The following is a 21,196-nucleotide window of genomic DNA, read 5'->3' as shown; positions in this document are numbered from 1 at the left end:
TATATCTGCATGAGGTGGGAAATGGTTTCATGGAACATGAAATTCAGAGAGCTCTGGAGGAGATGGGGAATCTTTCGTCTGGGAGGAAAATCCTTCTCTGCTAAACGGCGCCGATAAGCGCCGATGATACACCAGTGATGGAGACAATTATGCGGATGGAAATGATAAGGGTCTAGATTGTACCGTTGCTCTGCAGGATTTTCTTCTCTGTGTGCACGGATGTTACAGGCAAATGTGGCTGCTGGTGCCATCTTGTGCCTTATGGTATGTTAGTATTATGGGATTAGTCAGGCTGAACATAAACTGTCTCATGGAATTCCCTTTGTCATTTTAACATTAGCATAGCCTCCCAACAGCGAGTCCGAAGCTGTCTTCCCTCTGCATGCTTTTCTTCTTTCAGAGTACGCTTCTAATTTCTCTTCATTCTTAATCTGACAGTTGGCATGTCATCACTTTTTGAGTACTGTATTTGATTGGGCGATGCAGATTATGCATCATCACACATGCACAAAAACAAATGCCAAAAAAATGTGTTAATATTTTTCTTGTTTTCACTTAAAGATTTGTTATAAAAATCACATTTCTCCACACATCATTGCTTTGTAGACGTTTAAGATTCATGCCGCGGAAATTCCATCTTTCCTGGTGTTTTTGGGATTATTGTTCTATGAATATCATCTCATTTCTGGGATATCAATTAAGGATGCAGCTTGCGTGGCGTCTCTATTCAAAATCAGTCAAAATTTAATGGATTCCTTTTATTAGCTTCCGACAAATTGCCTTTTTAGCGGAAAGAGCGTTTGCATTATTCATTTATAAAGGGAGAAAGCGTTTATGAGTTTATTTAGTTTAGTTCCAGATGAGCTCAGAGACGGAGAGCGGGACTGGAAATGGCTCGACGGGGAGGAAGATGAGGATGATGCTGTGTGAGACGAATCTCATCTGAACCCTGAATCCTTTGCTTTGCTGTCACGGCTGTGCAGGTGATCCAGCGCAGGGAGGACGGCTCGGTCAACTTCTTCAGAGGATGGGAATCCTACCGCGAGGGATTTGGCAAGATCACCGGCGAACACTGGCTAGGTAAGTGGCTTAGGTTTATGATTGCGTGAGTGTGTGTGTTTGTGAGTCATGTGATTGTGTGTTTCCTGTCATACTGGGGAGTATATTAATACACAGCACTGGTCATTTACCTATACTGCTTTTACTTGATGCACTTTTTATGCAAAACTTTTGGGACACCTGGTACTAACACCTGCAGGAACTTTTGGGACATCTTATTCCACATTCCTCATTGATGTTGAGTTGGTCTCTTTTTTGAAATAAGAACAGTCTTTGCACTTCTGGGAAGGCTTTCTAGCCCCAAGACACAAAATTATGTCTTTATGGGCCTCGCTTTGGAAACAAGTATACTTTCACACCTGAAAACCAAACTGATTTCACAAAGTTGGAAAGCAAAGAATAGTCCAAAAGGTTTTTGCTTCACAGAAATTTAAGGGGTTTCGATCGACCCCTGACAAACACCTCCATACCTCCTCTGTAATAACAAAAAAGGTGTATGAATAATTTTCTTAATCTAGTGTGGATTTATGGCCTCATCAGAAACTATCCAACCTTGCAGCGCTCAAACACAAAGAAAAAATAGATAGTCGACCGCAGAGAATGAAAAGGCTCCCCTTTGTAATGATACCAGTGAAGAGATATTCAAAAGTAGACAGAGACAAATCAGAAGTGAATTTGACCTTTTGAAATCAGTAATGGCTGTAGTTCTGCGGTGATGAGAGCTGCATCGGCAAAAGCGGCAGGAGAATGCTGCAGATAATTAAAAGGTATAAAGGCCACTTAATGAGAGCTGTACATCAAAACACACGCAGACCGGCAGCTTTATAACAGCGTTGGGTTTTTTTTCAACATTTGCCTTCTGCTTGAAAATGTCTTTTTTATATATATATATTTCATTTAATTATTTTTTTTCCCCCAAATCCTTGTTTTTCTTGCTGGCAGCTTGACACATAATTCCATGTCTCCTCACAGAATTGAAAGAAAAGAATGCCAACAAAGACTAATTCAGCTGCAAAATTAAAGCCTTTACAGGAGCCAAATCCCTCCTCTTCTCCCCACTTTCCATTAAATGCACCAGAATATATATACAGTAATTCCTTGTGCATTCGCGCTTCAAGATGTCCGGCTTCACCTTGCATTTTCCGCGAGTAACGATGGATCACTGTATTTTTATTTTTTTTAAAGGGCGTGGATATTTGCGTTCATCACTTTAATTCTTGTGGCTCAGACATAGCTGCATGTGTGATGTAGGCAGATGTGTTGGAGTACATCCCGTGAAAGGATTGGGAAATAAAACGCCAGTTCTTTCAAGCGTGGATTGGCCTTTTAGTTTATATTTAATAGGTCTGACATTTATTTGTCTCGCAGACGAGCATGATGCAGACCGGGTCAGAGAAAGACCTGTCATAAAAATGGCAACTGACAAATAAAAATGTAAATATGAGGGAAAAATGCAGGTTTAACTAATTACAACTGCAGCTGAGGTGTTTGACTCCGTGGCAACATCTAATCACTGTTTTCACAAATTTGCTCAACATCTTGCAGGGATCTCAATCTTTAATTGCTGCATAATCTCAGGTATTATCGTTGTTTACCCAAACATCTCCAGTCTCTGAGATGCATTATTCTTTTTTGCATATAATTTATCTCCAGTATCTCTGAACTGTACTCTGAATACTCTGATTGAAAACACGTCCTTGGCTTTGAATCATTGAAGCATTCACTCCTTTAGTCCTGCTCCTCTAACCTTCAGGGCTGCTGCACCTCCATTTGTGATACCAGATCCAACCCTGTGATTCATGGCGAACTGAACCGATGAAACTGCGGCGGCGACAACTCTCTTAGGCTGGCAAGATGCCATCTGGTGATGATTCATAACATCCCATCGTACCAATGATTCATCACATCCAAATGACACAAAAGAAGCATAAGACCCATCAGCAGACATTGAAGTTCACTGATCTGCATCAATTTTGCTATAATAAGCTATATTGTTTTCTTTTCATATGATCAAGGAATATGGTTCGGAATTTTTATTTTTTAATTTTAAATTAGGTTCAAAAACTGCAAAGCATTTGCAAAAACGTTGCTTCTCGCAAAACAGGAGCAGCACAGATTTAATGAGCCATTATCATGATGAGTCTGTGTTTCTAAAACCTCCAACTGTTCGAGTAAGTAGAGCTTGAAGAAATCTATCTCTTTAGGAACACACTTTATCACGGTCAAGGTCACGGACGCACTACATTACAGCGGCGTGGTTCTACCATCAGCACTCTGGATTAAAGCAGGCACACACACACAAACACATACGCACACACACCTCAGGAGCAACACTGCAGACATTAATAAGTGGGCAGCTCAGCATGCAGCCATGCTAAATATTGTCGATTAATAATGCAGCATGGCAAATTATTTGTTTTCGTGTCTCACCTCTGTTGGAGCAAGTAGGTGTTTCATTCAGGCGCTTTAATGAATTACAAATAAAGGAGGCTTACATTTGTAAGAACGTGCTATTTAGATGTCGATTTGTTCACAAACCCACACAAATCCAAGATGAATTATTTCCCATCCTGCAGAGAATAACCTGCCCCACCGACAGTGAGGACCATAATAGATTGCGCATTTTGAAACAGGTGCGTGCGACTGATGAATAGACGGGGTGCTACCATTCAGAACCGGAACAACGGGGGCTTCCCGATCTCCATGGAACTTTAAGTCACATGGCCTAATCTTCCAACCAATGTGCATCATGGACATTGGGAGAAAGAGAATGTCCTTTTATCTCAGTGAAGGCTGATGTATTGATGTCACGGTGTTGCCCTCACCTTCAAGCTCTTTTCATTTACGGTAAGCCGTTTTATTCGCCACTGGGGTGCACCTCGTTTATTCTGGCTGGTGTTTACATCTCGCCTCGAGCGCTCGTGAGGGAGGGGCCGCAGCGCATGGCCAACCAGATAACCAGTATGGAACAAGAACACCCACACTTTTCTTATTATTCAGAGGGGATTTTATCAGTGCAAACCTCAGCCATGAACCACACAAATACTGACTGTGGAATGAGTATCCCATGAGGACAGAAACATACTGTCACGCAGTATTAACGGATTCTTACTGCTCCCTGTTGGAGCTTCTGAACCCTGCGATCAGTCATCTTCTGACTTACAGACAAAAACTAAACCCTATAAATCCTGTGGTAAACACTGGTGGGAGAACCAGTGATTGGACTGAGCTTACTGACAGCAGCATGCGGGGCCAAGGGTGGCAACAATGGCACCAAATCACTCAAACCTAACACGCGTGCTGCACATACTCCTTCTACATGAGATAATCTGTGCAGCAGACGTAAAATAAAACAAATAAAGGCAGTGATTTGAACACTGCTGTCCCCTACAGTCCTCTCAGACCCAAAGGCAGTAAAAAAACCTGAAGTCTGTGTAGGTTCTCAGTTATCCAGGTTATAAAACTCACATTTCAACGATGCCCCCCCCCCCCCTTTTGACACCCCCTGCACCCCCATCAACCATTGTTGAGGAGCCACACAAGTTTCAACCTGTCTGGAATTTAAATAGCACTGACCACACCCCACAGGGTTAATAAGCTGGAACAACACCAGCCGCCATCAGAACTGAAGAAGCCTCTGGGATGAGAGGCGACACGTCTTCAAGAAACGTACTTAAAGTCCAGTGAATTGATTTAAACAGCTTTGGATTACTAGACAAGATATTAAATTAGCAGAAATGTGTTGTTTGTTTTTGTTCCAAAATATCTCAGACCCCAGCGACACAAATTAATAATTCATAATATGCAAACAAGGTGAAAATGAGATCAGGATTTCCAAGCTGTTCTTCAACACCTTCACCACTCACTGCTCCACCCAGGATTGTTTGGATAGACTGAAGTACTTGCAGGATTTTTGTGAATTAATGGAGATTTGGGTCTTTTTGCTGACCTGAAGCCATTACCGAGTGCAGCCATAACACAAAACGTGGTTACAGTTCCAGCCGGACCTCCCTACGGTGTTCTGCGGGGAACAAGTTGGGAATATGGAAAGTTTAGTGTTCAGCAGACTGAATTTGAATGAGCCAGCAGCCTGCTTTGAACCTCCAAGAGACCCTTTGCTTATTCAGGGCCTGCCTTTGTCTCGTCACCTCCATCACTGATTACCCTCAGGGCGAGTGAAAAATGGATCCGTGCTTGCCTGCAGCCTAGAAGGAAATTCATTGCAGCTACCTCCATAAGATCAATATTATTCACTGATGCCATCCGCCAGCTCTGAAGATGTGTGCATTTTTTATTACCCTAAAGTTCTGATTTCATTTAGAATTTTTGGTGTACGTATCTAACTTGTTAAATAGATTCACAATTTTAAAAAATTAAAACTGGCGAGCCACAGAATGAAGGAGCAATCTGGGAATATAACTAAGGATATATTGCCTTTAGTTTGGCAGCTTAGTTGTGTATTAGTTCATTTGCTTTTAGGTTTAACAACAGTGCCAGCTGTAACGCAGCTACAGTGGTGTTTCCTTTTTATTGAAGACAGTCTGTTGTTATTGGATAAATAAGAACATACAGTTGTCAGATGTGTAACAGATGATGATCAGGTCTGCAACCTCAGCTTCTGTTTATGTGATCTGACGAGTCTTTGAATTGGTCCCTACGTGTTGTTTCCTCTTTATATTGAAGGACATCACACATCTTTCATTTGTTCATTAATTAAGCTACCAGCAAACTGTTAATATAATTTGCAACCCTATGGATGAGTTGAATATGTAATTTCTACAGACTGTGACTAAAAAAACAGTTTTAGAGAGATTGAACAACTGGGTCAAGGAAAGCCCATTGTTGCCTATCAGACACCTGGTCCATGTGAGGCTGATGAACACTTGTAAACCCGTTGTACTGGTCCTGAAACACTAATGCAGTCTCAAAGAGACTAACCTACTTTTCCAAATGGCCCAGTACAAACGCAATCTGCGGTGCTGAAAGCAGGACGGAATCGTCTGCCATATTAATGTGCTTTCTCCTGGCTTTGAGTCCATAAACTGCTATCATAATTTAAACCTATGTATTAGCAAAATATAAAAAAAATCTCACATCTTCTGCTCATTCTGGATTGGATTCTTTAAATAGACAACATGGGTCAAAGAAGAGGAGGAAGATGAAAAAAGAGAACTGGGGGAAGAACAGTCCAGACCGTAACAATTCAGTCCTGATCAGTTTAGATGATCCCTTTCTCCAACACCCTTGATTTAAATGAACAGTTTAATATGAGGGATGTCTTTTGAAACAAGTGAACAGGAAGGAAGCAACTAAAACACGCAGAAAACAACTGATTTAGGTTTAAGAGGCATCACCCACGGTTCCAATTCTCATCTCTAAGCAGCGACGACTAGCCGAAAACTCCTGAGCGTTTATTATTTTGGCCAATTAAGCTAAAGATTTTGGAGGAGAAAGTTGTTGTTAGGTAGTTGTTAGTTGTTGTTAGGTGTTTATTGATTTGGGGGAAAAAAGCAGTGACGGAAGAACAGAGGAAGAACAAGATCTTTTTTTAGCAGTCTTTTGTAAGTCTATGTGTAATATGTAGGTCCTGACAACTCCTGAATCAGAATCACAAGCAGAAAATAGTTTATTACCAGGTACAGTAAAGTTTACCACACGAGGAACTTGAAGCTCCTTCTTAATTATTATAACCCAGATGGTGTGTGAACCTAACCTCCTGAAGAAGCATGTCTGATGCTTGATGTTTGAATTGAATCAAAAGTCAGCGTTATTCTATTATATTTATACTTAAAGGTTTGTCTCACTTTACCTTGCACGCTTCTTGAGCTGCACTCAAGTTTATTTTTTAGTGGACCATTAAAAGCTTAATCAATAACTCTAAATACAATTCTAGTCATCTGGGTTAAGAGCATTTAATGTTTCCTCATGTATCAAACTCTGGAATTGGATTTCTATTCCAAATTCTGTGCCGTAAATACAAGAGTTACCTAAATAATGTGTGTGAAATCTCAAATTAAGAGCCGGAGACAATGGCCTAATTTGGACAGTGTGGAAAAAATAGGAATTTTCCAGGTTTACTTTTGAAGAGCATCTCTCAGAGCCAACAGTACAAACAAATAATCTTTGCTGGGCAGTAGAACAAACATGTTTGTTGCTCTTCAGAACACAGCCAACAAGGAATGCTCAGTCTCAGTTGAGTCACATAAGCTGACAAGGTGAATTCACCCTCGACAATTCATTGTTTATTGTGTGGACCACAGATTGGAGTGACTTATAATGGAAATGAGGACAAACAGTGTCTGCTGTTATATTGGTAAAGGCTGGTGAGGTGATGTCTTGCTGCTGCCCTTATCTCAAGGCTGTATGTATTTACGCAAAGCCGTTTCCTTCACTGAAAACATGTTCATCCTTTATTCTGCTGGTTCCCTGTGTGAAAGAGGAACTTCAGCGGAACTTAAGAGAAAACCTTGATGGAGCGAAAACACCATTTTATTGGTTATTCGAGGAAACAGAGCAAAGCTGTGCTGTAAATGAAAAAATACATGGAGGAGACGGTAAAAGGAGATTGATGATGATGATTATTATCATCTTCATCTCACCGATTATGCACAAGACTGTGTAGAGTATAGTTTATTATGGGTTGATGTTTGCTTGGTACTTATAGTGTAGTATTTGCTATGTTTCTCTTTCGGATGAATGAAAGTTGAGACTCAGCACTTGTCTGAGAAAATGTATAGCATCAGCCTTTGTTGCCTCCATCTAAGGAGGTCCACAAGGACACGGTGGCAACCTTAAGTGAGAGTCCACCTTTTAACATCCCTGTGAAGAAGTGGGCTGATCAATTCAAACATGGCAGAAAGACCCTGGAAAATAGAAAATCAATCACCATCCCTGGACAAGAACCATGTTTCTGAAAGTGTGGCAAATAACACTGGAGATCACGCTAGAAATGACCGAAGCATCAACTCTCTGGACTCCAAAACTCCTGGTGCCTGATTTTGAATAAATTTTGCAAACACGTTGAGGGACACTGCAGTCATTTTTGAGGAAGACCTTTCAATTTATGATCTTGGACCTTAGACTTTTAACAGTCCATCCAGAGATAAAAGAAGAATCGAAATACTGTAGATCTCAGCCTCCAACACAGCCTAATTGGTACCATGTGCTCACCTGGTGATGACCTGAGTTCTTCTGGGCTCAGAGGAAGTACTGCTGGTGGAATACCTGGTAAAGAGCAGCGCTATTAATGGAACCTATTCCTCTAATTACTGAACCAGCCATGGACGAATGTTTGCCACCGGATTGTTAAAATAAATCACCAGATTTTGATCCCCTTGGAAAGCTTCCTCTTTCCCAAGTGGAAGGAAAACAGGACTTTGATCATGATAATGCCTTACATCCCGCTGTGTCTGGAAGACCCAGATGCATCTTCTTTTTGAAGTGTTTTCTATCTTGAACCATAGGCATGAGAGGAATTGAATTTTTCTTTAATTTTCTCCTTTTACTTTAAGGATACCACCTCCTTTACAAGATATATTCAGGACAGAAACACTCTACAGCTCTAATGACTCATTTTCTAACTTGCAAACAAACGCTATAATCCAGGAATATTGTAATCACTATTGTGGAGAAAGGATCCACTAATCTGATTTAGTTTGATCATGCTGTAACTTTATGAGGTGAAAATCCAACTAGCGTTTCCACAATGACTTTTTTTCGATGGAAGTGGCTTGAGGATGGGTCCACAGCAGTAAGAAGGAAATTAAGCAAAGCAAAAAAATTACCCTACCAATACCTCCAAGAGAACTGGCTTCACCCACCCTTCCTGTCATTCAGCTTCGATGCTGCTTTGCAATTATTCAGAAAGAAAAGACCAGGAAAGCCCCGGGTCCAGATGGCGTCTCACGCTTCTATTCTGTCCTGCGGTGACCAACTGGTTCTTTTCTTCACACATATCTTATGCAGATCAGCCATTGTGTGAAGTTCTCTCCTGCTACAAACACTGCACAATCCTAGTTTCCCACAATTTCTGCATGACAGGAAGAATAACTCCAGGCCTGTTTCCTTCAAATCACAATGAAATTTCTTTAAAAATATAGCGATGGCCCAGAAAAACCTCCTCAAAGACCCCCCACTGGATCTCCTGCTGTTTTCCATAGAGGCACACACGTCAGTTAATGAAGCCATCATTTTTACTCCATGCTCTATCCTGCAACATCTTTAATGAAGAGTTGACCTATGCAAAGGTAATTGCCGTTTTTCCAGAACCCCTCTCAAAACTCACAAGCTCAGCAGGTACACAGTGAACTGTACCAGTGTCTCCTGAAAGGGAAAACAACTGGGAAGGATGAGGAAACTCACATCCTGTTTTGGAATTCCCCAGGTAGTTTTCCTTCCGTGTAAATTGCTTTACCTCAGGGATTCTGCTGTTACCCCAAACCACCCTTCCCTTCACAACCATTGTGAACCGTAAGAGTAAAACTGATCACAAGCTACGAAGACAGCAAGTGGAAAAATAAAGGATATGATATGAAGAACTGTCAAAATAAATCAGGAAGTAGACAACGCGGAAGAGCCAAAACGCAAACTTTTGCTCTTGTAATATAAAATGCCATAAAGTTATTTTATTACATCAAACAAAATGAATTCTAGAGTTATGGCCTCAGACGTGTTTTGTGAGGTCAGAGTGACCTTTGCTTTTGACCACCTATTCAGTCCAGCTTGACGCCGTTGTAATGAAATTCCCTTAAGGTGTGACGTGATCACATGGTCACCTTTGACCAACTGAAATCTAATCATTTTCCTGTTAGTTGCAATTGAAACTTGAAGAAATTCATTTGTGTTCATGAAAATGTGAGAGGAAGCACAGACAACTTGGAACATAATGGCCTCTGGCCATGGCTCTTGCTGGAACAGAGGCATAACAAAAATGCTAATACGGTTACTCAGCTGTTTAATAAGCCAGCTGTAGAAGACGTGAACTGAAAGAAAGCCTCACTAAATCCCTTTAAACAAACACCCTCAGCCCGAGGCACTGGCAAGTAGAAGTTGATGAAAATACTATGGATCTTGTGCTTGTTTCTTTGACATTTTATGTAATTTCCCATTACATAAGAAATGCAATCCAGATGTTGAATTTCCAGATTTATCAGCAGCGTAGGTACTGCTATTTTTTTAGCTCAGATGTGGCTAAGGGGTTGCAATACCGGTAAATTTCACTGGTGCTTTGATAAAATGTGCACATCCCACAAACTTCTCTTTATTTGGAGCCGCTCAAATATCCACACACAAACTTTTATTCGTCTTAGATCCCACGGTGATGATCGCAGGGTAAATGGCCATGGTGCTCTTATTACAGCCGTCTAATTCGGATCGGTGTGCAGTGAAAATACATCGGCAACGAAGCAATTTCTTTCCAAGTCGCAAAACAGTAATGAACAAATAACTCATATCATAATTTAAAGCGCTATCTGATCGATGGCTGTGTGACACCCTCTTCCCCCTTTATAATATTCTACATTCCAGCACCTACAGCTTCAAGTAATACTCAGCACTGATTAAAGATTTTCTTTTTAGACTGTTTGTCATCAAATTTCCTGTATACCATTAGACCATTTGCTCTGTCTCTGCACTTTGGGATGAATTATCCATCCATCCATCCATCCATCCATCCATCCATCCATCCATCCATCTATATCTTTTAGTACCAACTTGTGCTACAGGGTACTTACATTTTTTTAAGTGTGCTTGCTTATTTTAAATCTGCTCACAAACCTCACCATTGGTTAAAAAAAAGAATTTAAAAAAAAGTGGCCACTTGCACAACACCCTCTAAATTTAGTAGAATTTGCCTAAATGAATTCATTGTCCCGGGACGGCATGCATCAGTTTATAAATACCTTGAGAGTCTCCTGAATGATGTCGGCCTCCAGTGACGTATTTTGTGTGTATCGATGGGTAGACCCTGATGAAGTCGCTTGATGTCACTGCCATCTATTGAGAAGAAGAGAGAAAACTGTGTTCTTCACATTATCTTGAAATGAACCATTTCTGTTTAGAGAACCCGATGGACTGACAGCTCTCGTTTTCTCTCTCTCTTACTGCAGCTCACCTGATCTATCCCTGTCTCTCTTTCTCCCTGCATCCAAACTGCAGTTGTAATAATCCAATCAGGTCAATTTGAACCAGATTGAATATGTGAATGTCCTGGTCACAGATACAGTGGTTCTTCCTGTTTGACAGTCTCCAGCCATGCTAGAGGGCTAACAGTGGAATGCATATAAGTATATATGTATATACACAGTATTTACAGCAGTAGCTCCTTCACATCCTGCTCGCGTTTAACCTATGGGTCATATTCCACATTTGAAATTGAGCTCTTAGTCCACCCTTGAGAACTTAAACTCATGGGAGTATAAGATATGAGCCCCTAGAAGAAGCTGTTTGTGTGTTCATGCTAAAGTGACGGTTCAGATGGGGGCCAAGCACGAAGATGACGAGATGTCCTTAGCGTCACACAAAAAATGGGCAGCCTGAATCAGTTCAGTATGTCAGTGCTTACTTCTTAAAACTAAACTGACCGAAGGAAGACGGAATCATCTACACTCACGTACAAATGCATATGCTAAACCTTGTATTTATATTTCGTGCTTTCTTTTATTCCCTGCATCTCTCAGCTATCTCTGGTATCATTATCTGATCTCTGTGGCTGGAGTCCCACCCATGTCTCTCAGATCAATGTAAGTCTCTGGCTATTCATTTCCAGTCTATAGATTTACTTAGACCTCCTAGATGCAGAGCCACACACAAAAAAAAGAGAGAGACGGAGAACATGATGAAAAGGCCAAAAAATACTTCCAGTGTAGTTTTTGTCCTCAGAGAGAAACATTACATTAACCTTTATCGTCTCCCTTAGGATTCATTTGTCTTTTTCCTTTGGCATGCACTGTTAAAATACAATTGCTATTCAGTAAACCAGTTGCCTATAGCGGCAAGCAGAGACATTCTACTGCTAAAATGCAGGTCGTCGATGGGTCGCAGCTGGCCACTGTTAAACCACAATAACCTTTGACCAAAATTTAATAATCTACTGATTGAGCTGCCATTGTTAATAGCTCTTTAGGACACCTATTTCAAGATGAGTCATCCTAGTTTGGCTTCTACCGCGCAGCATGACGCACAACCCTAACCCAAAAGAGAATGAGGCCTTACAAGACGCGCGATCGAAAACGTGGCCGTTTCTCAATGTGTACATTTACACAAGTTTGTCTGTTAACAGGCCATCCTTCACCTCAGTCTTCCTCTCTTCATCCTCATGCACGTGTTTCCTGCACAGGCCGCCTCCATCACAATGCCGCATCCCGAGGCCCGTATTTGTATTCTTGTCACGCAGCACAAAGCTTGAAGAGGACTGTATCTACAAAAGAGAGTACAAATCAAAGAACATCACAATTCCTGTGAGGATGACAGCCTATTATGCTTTTCTTTGTGTATCTAAAAAAAATTGTCTGTGTACAGTTTTGTGCAGCTGAAGGGAACAAGAGATGGCTGACATGTCCAGGACTGGAAGGACAAGGGGTTTGAATAAAAATTCAATCATACCTGTGAGAGCTGTTGAAAGCCCTTCCTGCTTGTCTGCACCTGAACTGCAGAATTGTATCGCAAACTCAAATATCTGTAACAGAAAGCAGTACTTATTACTTTGGAAGAAAACTGGTTCCAAGAGCAAAAAAACCCAACAACTTCTCTGGATGTGCTTTGACCCTGTCAGAGTTTCAACTTTGAAAACTTGCCAAACACTTCCGACTCCGAGCCGCTGCTTTCTCTTCCTAGCTTAGCCGTAGCATCACCGACCGCAGAAAGGTCAAAGATCGGTGCCTTTTCAACAGTAGCAGGTCGGTAAAGGGAGGGGGTTGTGTCGATCAATCGCTCTCTAGAAGATTTATCACTCCCGGCTTTAATAGGATGCTCATACTGTGAAAATGTATTGTACTTTGAGATATTAATGGAGTTAGACAGAGAGGACGGGTGAGAAAATTGAGGAGATAATGAGTGCAGAAAAATTGTTGAGGTGGCTGGAGAGGAAAACAGATGAGCGACTAGTGAGGATTTGTTAGTGATTTGTTCGCATGCTGGAATAAGCGAGGGGAAAAACAGCAGCTCGGGAGGTGGAGAAAATCCAATATGTTGTTAGGAAGTAAACAATGCATAAATTAAAGCATAGGCAGAAGAAAAATATCATTTAAAATGAAATAATAAAGTTTGATTTGATTGGTTTATTTTAATTCGTAACAAATTCACACAAAAAATAGGAGACTCTTTCCAGCATTGTGTAAATGTTTTTTTTTCTACAAATTTATATTCCAAACAAAGTATTGTTTAAGATTCACATTCACATACTCATGCATAAATGCAAAAAGAAAAGCATACATAAGCTCATATACATGCACGATGTGCAAAAGAGGCTGATTTGAAGCTGGTGTGGAGTCAATAAAGGCTTCTACCTTGCAGGAAGGTCACAGCTTAGAGAAACTCTCCACCCCTTGAACTCCCTCTGTTCCCGCTAGAGGGAATAAATAGCCTCATTATTCCACCAGGTGCTCACCATCCATTCCTACGTGTCACTTCCTTTGTTTCTAAAACAACTTTTGTCACATTACTGTAAAAGCTCTTCATTGTTTTCACGTCCCTCGATATAACAATACTGCAAGATTTATTGGATTTTCAAATAATTGCAATCTGAACAGCTTGCATACTGCCTTTTGTGCAGAAGAGAGCCAGTCCTTCTTTTTCTAAGCATTGTTCTGCTTGAGAGAAAAATATTCAATTCAAAACACCTGTGTGTTTGCATCAGGTGACATCAGATCCCTCAGTGTCCAGGAAGAAGTAGTTTGCATGCACATTGGTGAGCTCCTCTAATAGAACTGAAACGTGTTTGTGTTTTAGTCCGTTAACGTGAATCTTGGCAAAAGTATGCGTGACTTGCTGTGAGTACAGGTTGGCTCCTCCTTGGTAAAAGACAAGATAGCACACTTCAGAAAGATCACTCCCGTATTTTCCGCACTATAAGGCGTACCTAAAAGCCTAAAATTTTCTCATAAACCCGTAGTGCACCTTATAATCTGGTGCGTCTTATATATGGATTTATATTCATATTAATATTGGTTAAAAAGCCGGCAGTCTGGCAGCCAGTCATGCCGCACTCCGCCACCAGAGGAGCCCCCTCACAAGGCACTGGGGCCCACGCCCCCTAACAACGGTAGTCAAGGGGCGTCACGGAAGTCCCGGCTCTGACTGAGCTGCTCTCAGACGGTAGAGCAGACTGTAGGAGCACCGGTGATTACGTAGCAAAACATAAGGAACTTTCAACAATTCTATTAATAAAGTTTGACTGACTGATCTCAGAAATAACCCACTTTAAACTTAATTGGTCTTAAAAATGCCATTGTGCTGTCATCTGGAATCTAGTGACGGTCCATTCTATTAGTCTGTGGAAACACACGGAAAAACTGGCATAAAGGTGAATGAAAGAAACATGCTGCCCAACAACTGAATGAAAGACCCTCAAAGCTGAACTTCCAGCCTTTTCTGAAATTCCAAGAGCAGAGTCACTGCTAGACAAAGGTGCCAACGGGTGTGCTGCAATTGATTTACAAATGTAGTTGATAGCGCTGAGGGGGCGGCGGAGGGGCGCATTCAGGTTTGTGTATTCTGTCTGCAGCGACGTGCGGTGAGATTCACGGCGGTGAGACACCGACATTAAAGTCAGTTCTAGGAGTAAAACAGAGTCATATTTGCCAGTAAATTAGCAGCCTGACATTAAAAACTAGTTAAAAAATTGTTTAGGAAACACAGCAAAGAGCTGCACCTCACCTCCGACTGGACTACCGATCGATCGAAACAATATTTAATTAATAAACGAAGACAAACGTCGGAGCTTAAATATCTGCTTCGAACTTCAAATCAGGAAATAATCCGCTCTGTTCGCACTGACTGCACTCGTAATGAATTTAACCAGTTTTAAATGTCAGGTTTTTTAATATGCGTGTTGACTTCTTTCTAAGATGGCAAAGTGATCAAGTGATCAGGTTTCCTTGATGAGGCTCAGAATGGCTTATTGACATAACAATAGGGGCCATTCAAAGGTAGTCAGGAAGTCATGAATGCAATCATGACTTCCTGAGCAGCGCGGCTCTATCTAGTGGACGAATTGCACAACTACAGCCGCTGCAGTTTATCAAATAATTTTTATTTCTTTTTTATTGTGTGCGCCTTATAATCTGGTGCGCCTTATATATGAAATAAATTATAAAACAAACAAATTATTGAGGCTGCGTCTTATAGTCCAGTGCGCCTTATAGTGCGGAAAATACTGTATTTATATTTTTTAACTGCTAAACAAATTTGGACAATAGACTTGTATTTTTTTCATGCCGTTTGTCTTATTTTCACCTGTTCTTTTGTTCAGTCCTGTAAACAAGGTCAGACTCATTACTAGTGGATTACAGTAGAAGCAACACGCTTGTACAGACCTAGAATACATCCATGTTTTCAATGGAAGCCTGTGCAAACCAGGATTCTGATCCAATTCCCAGCAGAAAGGAAATCTGCTGCCAAACTTCTGTGTGAGTGAGAGAAGTGACTGTTGTGGAAATGTCTGTGATCATTTATAGTCAAAAAGCAATGTGCACTTGAATTGGACTAATGTCTTTCTAACTTTTGTGCTGATGGCTTGTTTCCTCTTGCTTATTTGTGTGTTGTGGTTTTTGTATTGCTGTCTTTGTTAGAGTTCTGTTTTCCCCTTTCCTTTCCATTGTTGAAATATTCTGTACGGAAATCTTGTACATGCAAAGAATCTGATCTCCACACTGCATCTGTGTTGCTGCTTGGAGCTCAGGGAAGATGAGACATATATCGTATCATATCATATCATATCATGGTCACCTCCTTGACAGGCTGTGACCCAACTTAGCTGATGCTCTTTTTAGAAATCATCAACCACTCCTGCCTCCGTGACATCGCTGTATTCACGAAGCAGCAGAATTACTTGTGATGGACTCGATGTTGTCAGCTGCATCTCTGGCTGAATTCTTCACGGGGTGTCAAGAGACTGTAGAGCAGCTTCTGTTTATTCTTGTATCTAATAGTGGCCAGCACAGAATTTCCTTTAGAGAACAGTAAATTCTACTTTATATGATGCTGAAATCAAAGCAGCATGTTTCTAGCTGGACGATATGTGACTTTAAACACAGCACCTAATCGATAATAAACTCATTATGAAATGAAAAGCACAGTAAAACATCTTTGGAAAGTGTAATGTAAAACATAGCACTGATTTTATAAGTACCGTAATTAACAAAGACACAAGCAAAACCATTTGACCCCGCCTCAATAAAACCATTATAATGTCTATGTACTTTGTAATATTTCTATCAGATTTATTGTGAGGAGTGCTGAGTCAAGTCAATGAATGCCATCCATGAGATTATGCCATCCATGAGATTTTATGTCCAATTTAAATAGAGTAAAAAAATTATGTGAGGCTAGAAATATATATTTCTCCCTTGCTGAACCAAAGTTCTGTCAGACACATTTCACAGAGATTTCACTAAGATTTGAATTAAACTCTGTTCGGCCTGTTCCAGTCTATCCATAGACACAAAGACGACGCATCCATACCTTACAGTGCATCAAGTTTGGGAGCCTTTCTTTATTCGGGTTTGTAGTGCAGACGAGGGTCAACCACAAAAAAATATTGGGTCCTGGATGTTGACAACATTCTGATGATACAAGTACATCATTTAAATTCTATTTTTAGTTTCATATAATTTGGGAATACTTATAGATGAACTCTTACATTTAATTCATTTGCTTATTTAGAGTTTACAGTGGTCAGTAATATGTAATTATTTGTGTGTGATTTCCCTCTCATGCCACAATTACACTAGTCTATAATAAAAATCCCAGTCTTGTGATGCATTCATGCAACAATGTCATTATTCCATACGTGAAGCACCTCAAATACGGAAATGCCGCATGTTGGATTAAAAACAAAACCATGCTTATTGGGATCACCTGGAGCTGAACCTAACGTCAGGAAAACAATTATTTTTTAGTGCCTTGTGCAGCTCTTTACAGTCAGTGTCTGCCCACACACTGTGCCTCTGCGTCTCATACCGCCGGTTTGTTTTTTACCCAGCAGATTCCCTCCCCTCCAGCCATAGTCACTAATAATTTCAATCCGGAAAGGCGTTTTATGTTCTGGCGTGATTTGGACCAGCAGTTTTCTAACCCTATATTTAATTCCTTACTATTACACAGTCCACAACAGTGTTTAAGCAGAAGCACTTCATGCAAATCACTGCCGTGATAATTGGCTTCGGCTTTACGTGGTTGTGAATGAAGTCGAACCCTCTGCTTTAACACCACACTGCATGCATGCAGTAACGGTGTGCTTTAGATGAAAATATCTGATGCCACTGACATCTTTCACAATATGGAAGCGTGGGAGTTGTGTGTTTTTATATGTAGTGCTCTCTGGGGTTATTCTACTCAGCAGCAGTAATGTACACAACATATTCTATATCCCATAACGCAAAGATAGAGATAAATACTGATTGTACATTTACACTCTGGCTTTACGTGTGTTCGTTTAATTTGCAATTCTAAGACCAAATACTCAAGGACATCTTATTAAATCCTGCAGCTACTTCAGCAAAATATCTGGCATTTCAAGTGCAAGTATACATGTTTTACATGTATGCTAATTAAAATGTCACCATAAGCTCCGCAAAGCAAACCGCAATGATCAACATCAGAGTGGAAATACTGGAATATTTGATACCCTTCCCGTACAACAAAGAGTAATGCAAAGTTCAATATCTCCCAGGACTCGGATCCCCTGCAATCTATTATTTAGAGCACATGTAAGTGTTTTCTGTTAAAGCTCCTCCAATACTGCATTCATATCCAATCAATTATTCAGGAGTGTGATTCCTCTTCATTCGGTCCGACACGCTGATGCCGGCTGTCCGGGGGATCCAGAAAGAGAGCCAGCTGAGGTCTCGCCAATCAGGCTCGACGCTGACACAATGATGCCTCAGCCTCCAGCTCAGCCTCCGTTTCCTCCAGGAGGGGTACGCCATCTCTGATTGGTGTGGCCGTACCCCGGGAGGCACTCCATCTGCAGTAGATTGCACCGCTGGAGTGGAGATAGCTGCAATTTGCAGCAATTCTGCCAGTAATTTCGATATGTATGGGAACCAGAGCAATTCACAGCCCTCTCCACGAGGCCCAGGTACTTCATTTGATGCCTCTCATCACCAGCCTACAGGTACATTTTTCCACCGCTCTACCTGCTCTGGCTCCGAAGGCGTTTTTAAAGGGAAAAGGATTTTAAACCTGGAGTAGTAAAAATTTGCGAGCAGAATTTTCCCGTAAATAAATGTCGAACATGAAAAGATGGGATGATTGAATATTTGATTTAGAAATGATCAATCGTCTCTCCTAACGAGAGCGATGTGTCTTTTGTACCTACAATCTTGCCGCAATGCCCATTGTAGTTGATTCCACATGCTGATTAATTTCATCATTTATCTGGGCTTTCTTCAGATTTTTATTTAAGGAACAGCGCATTTTCATGCCTGGTCAGAGATTAGGCAACAGAACATTAAGATAAAGTTATTACGAATAACACTGCCTCAACTCCAGAGCTGAGGAAATCACAGGTTTCTGAAGGACGGAGCCCCTGATGTGAGCTGCTTTATTGTGGAGTCTTAAGTTTAAGGGCTGAGGCCATGCGTACTATGAAAAGATTTTTTCTCTCCCTGAATCAAATGTGTATTAAATATCACTGCTATTTTACTGTGTTTGAGGATTACCCAGTCGTTTGGAAGCTGTAAAAAGAAATGTTCTCATTCAGCTCTTGAATTCAGTGTTGGAAGAGACTTACAGAAGCCTCTTTTATTTATGTCACTGGAGGCATTTGTGGATGTTTTGAGCAGAATGAACATCGATCAGCAGAGACGGTTGAAGCACAGGGCAACGACACTTTGAAAAATCATAGAATTCACATAAATTAAATGAAAACTGCTCCATGAGCGCCGAACTCTCTGCAACCTCATTAAAGGCAGCGAGAGCTGGAGGGTCTGGAGATGTGTGACACAGTTTGGACACACTCGGTCTCTCAAACCCCTCATTACCCTTGAGTCAGTGGGCACGAGGGGGTAGTGTTGGGTTACAAAGCTTTAATGATGTCATGTACCATGTACCACGATCAAAGCCCTGTTTGGTGTTTCAGTGTTCGCTCTATACTCATCTTGCTTTTTGCCTTGCTTTTCCTCTCTCTGTTAGATTTAATGCTTAACAATCCCAACAATGCAATTAACACTTTCAGTCTAAGGACCCCATGTATCCTCCAAAATTAGGAAAGGTCATGTTGGGTAAGAGTCACCAAATCCAGTTTAGTCCAATCAATATCAGTTATTTATAGGGCTTTCAGGGCTAACTTTATTTGGGTGGGCTGAATAATGGTAGGTGTTCAACTTGAACAATAGGTGGGTGAAAAGTTACAGAAATGGACTTGTAGCCAGAATGAAAGCAGAAGTTATCAAAGCCCATCGAGATGTTTGAATAGACTTCCTGGTTCCAGTTCACATCCGTCTTAACTTACCAATCACAAGCTTGGGAGGACTTGAACTGATGAAAAATTGTGTGAGAACCACAGATGCCACTTCACTCATTATTTTAACCGCTTCTAAAGAAAATGAATTGTGACCATACATTTTTAAACATTAACTGTATAAACCATGTTAGTGTTTTAAAGCAAGTTTTTGAAATATATAAAGACGAGCTTAAGACACTGCAAGTCAGGGCTCATGAAAGATACCATTAGCTTTGCAGGTATTTAGTGAAAACCAAAGTGATGGTGGTACCAGTTTGGAAAGCTGAGGGACCAATTAAATCCCTGCAATTCATCCCGAGGGTTAAATTTGTGCAAATTTTATATTTTTAGCATGGCTGAAGATGACATGCATCTCCAACAGTGGCTGCTTTATTAATGGTTTGCTGCCATTTGTCTGATTTCTTTGGGGCTAGCAATATTTTGGACCTTCGGATTTTATTTTTTTACTGTAAGCATTTTGTTGTCTGACACTCCTGTGTTGACACTGTTCTGGATTTTTTTTCTGGGTATGTTTGATGCAAATGAACTTCTGTGTCTTCTAGTGCTAAACCTTCAAGCTTCTTGTCAGCTTGACTGCTTCACACCCAGTGGATCTTTATTCCTTCTCTTTTGCCAGTCTTTCCTGTCAAGCTGGGACTGCTGTGCTCATTTTGTTTTACCTGAGAGCACCTCTAAATATTAATGCGGTCTTCTCTCTGAATTACAGCCTTGCAGGCCTGCCAGCTCTCTCAGCATTTGTCTACCTGCCTCTCTTTCCCTCGGTTTCTCCCATCTCTTACTCTTGGCTCAGTTTGTCCACCCCGAGGGTCAATTTCTGATACTATCAAATGTGATGGCTTGTTGGCTCTCATACACCTCTCTCATCATTTTATGACTAATCCTGCCACTTGAGCAAAACCACCTCCCTTATTATGACTGACTGATGGCATTCAGAAGCATTTAGTTACAGAAATATATGAGGTTGAAAGAAAACCAAAAATCTAATACATCAAACTGAGCCACTTGGAGTCAGATAAACAAATCTTCTGTGACGTAACAATGAAATCAGCTTGACTTCAGAGCTTCAAATGTGTCGGATCGTCCATTTCTTTCTGACTTTTTACTTCAAAAACAAAGGAATCCAGTTAGGGACATAAACCCCCTGCCTCATACACTGTCACATGGCTTCAAAAGTCCATGCAGTAAGATAATTTAACAACCTAAAATAATTTGGTTCCGCTTTAGAAATAATTGGAGCTAATTTAAAAAAAAAAAAAAAAGGAAAGAAAAAACACAACTTCTAAATAACTTTGACAAGGAGATAATTATTTCAGTTTTCCAGATTTCAAGAAATTTTGGCAAGAAAGGAAATATATAAACACAGCAAAACATAATTACACGGTACACTGGAACAATTTTGATAGCATCATTAGAACAGAACCAACTATTTGAGACTGGAAAGGGAGTGACTTTGTT

The 21,196-nt window shown here is 40.7% G+C and overlaps 1 protein-coding gene across 2 annotated transcripts in view; it reads left to right on the top strand.

Moving 5' to 3' along the window:
• The window catches only part of fibcd1b (fibrinogen C domain containing 1b), an 87,455-nt gene that overhangs the window by 55,043 nt on the left and 11,216 nt on the right, over positions 1-21,196 (top strand). For both annotated transcript variants that reach the window (XM_068335717.1, XM_068335716.1), the window contains one exon: positions 984-1,080. In XM_068335717.1, the coding sequence (XP_068191818.1) occupies positions 984-1,080 (97 nt within the window). The remainder of the gene's footprint in view (positions 1-983; positions 1,081-21,196) is intronic.

The sequence above is a fragment of the Antennarius striatus genome, chromosome 15 (assembly GCF_040054535.1).
Source record: "Antennarius striatus isolate MH-2024 chromosome 15, ASM4005453v1, whole genome shotgun sequence".
Taxonomy (NCBI): domain Eukaryota; kingdom Metazoa; phylum Chordata; class Actinopteri; order Lophiiformes; family Antennariidae; genus Antennarius; species Antennarius striatus.
Note: the sequence above shows the minus strand (reverse complement) of the source record. Positions and strands in the feature narration are given on the sequence as shown.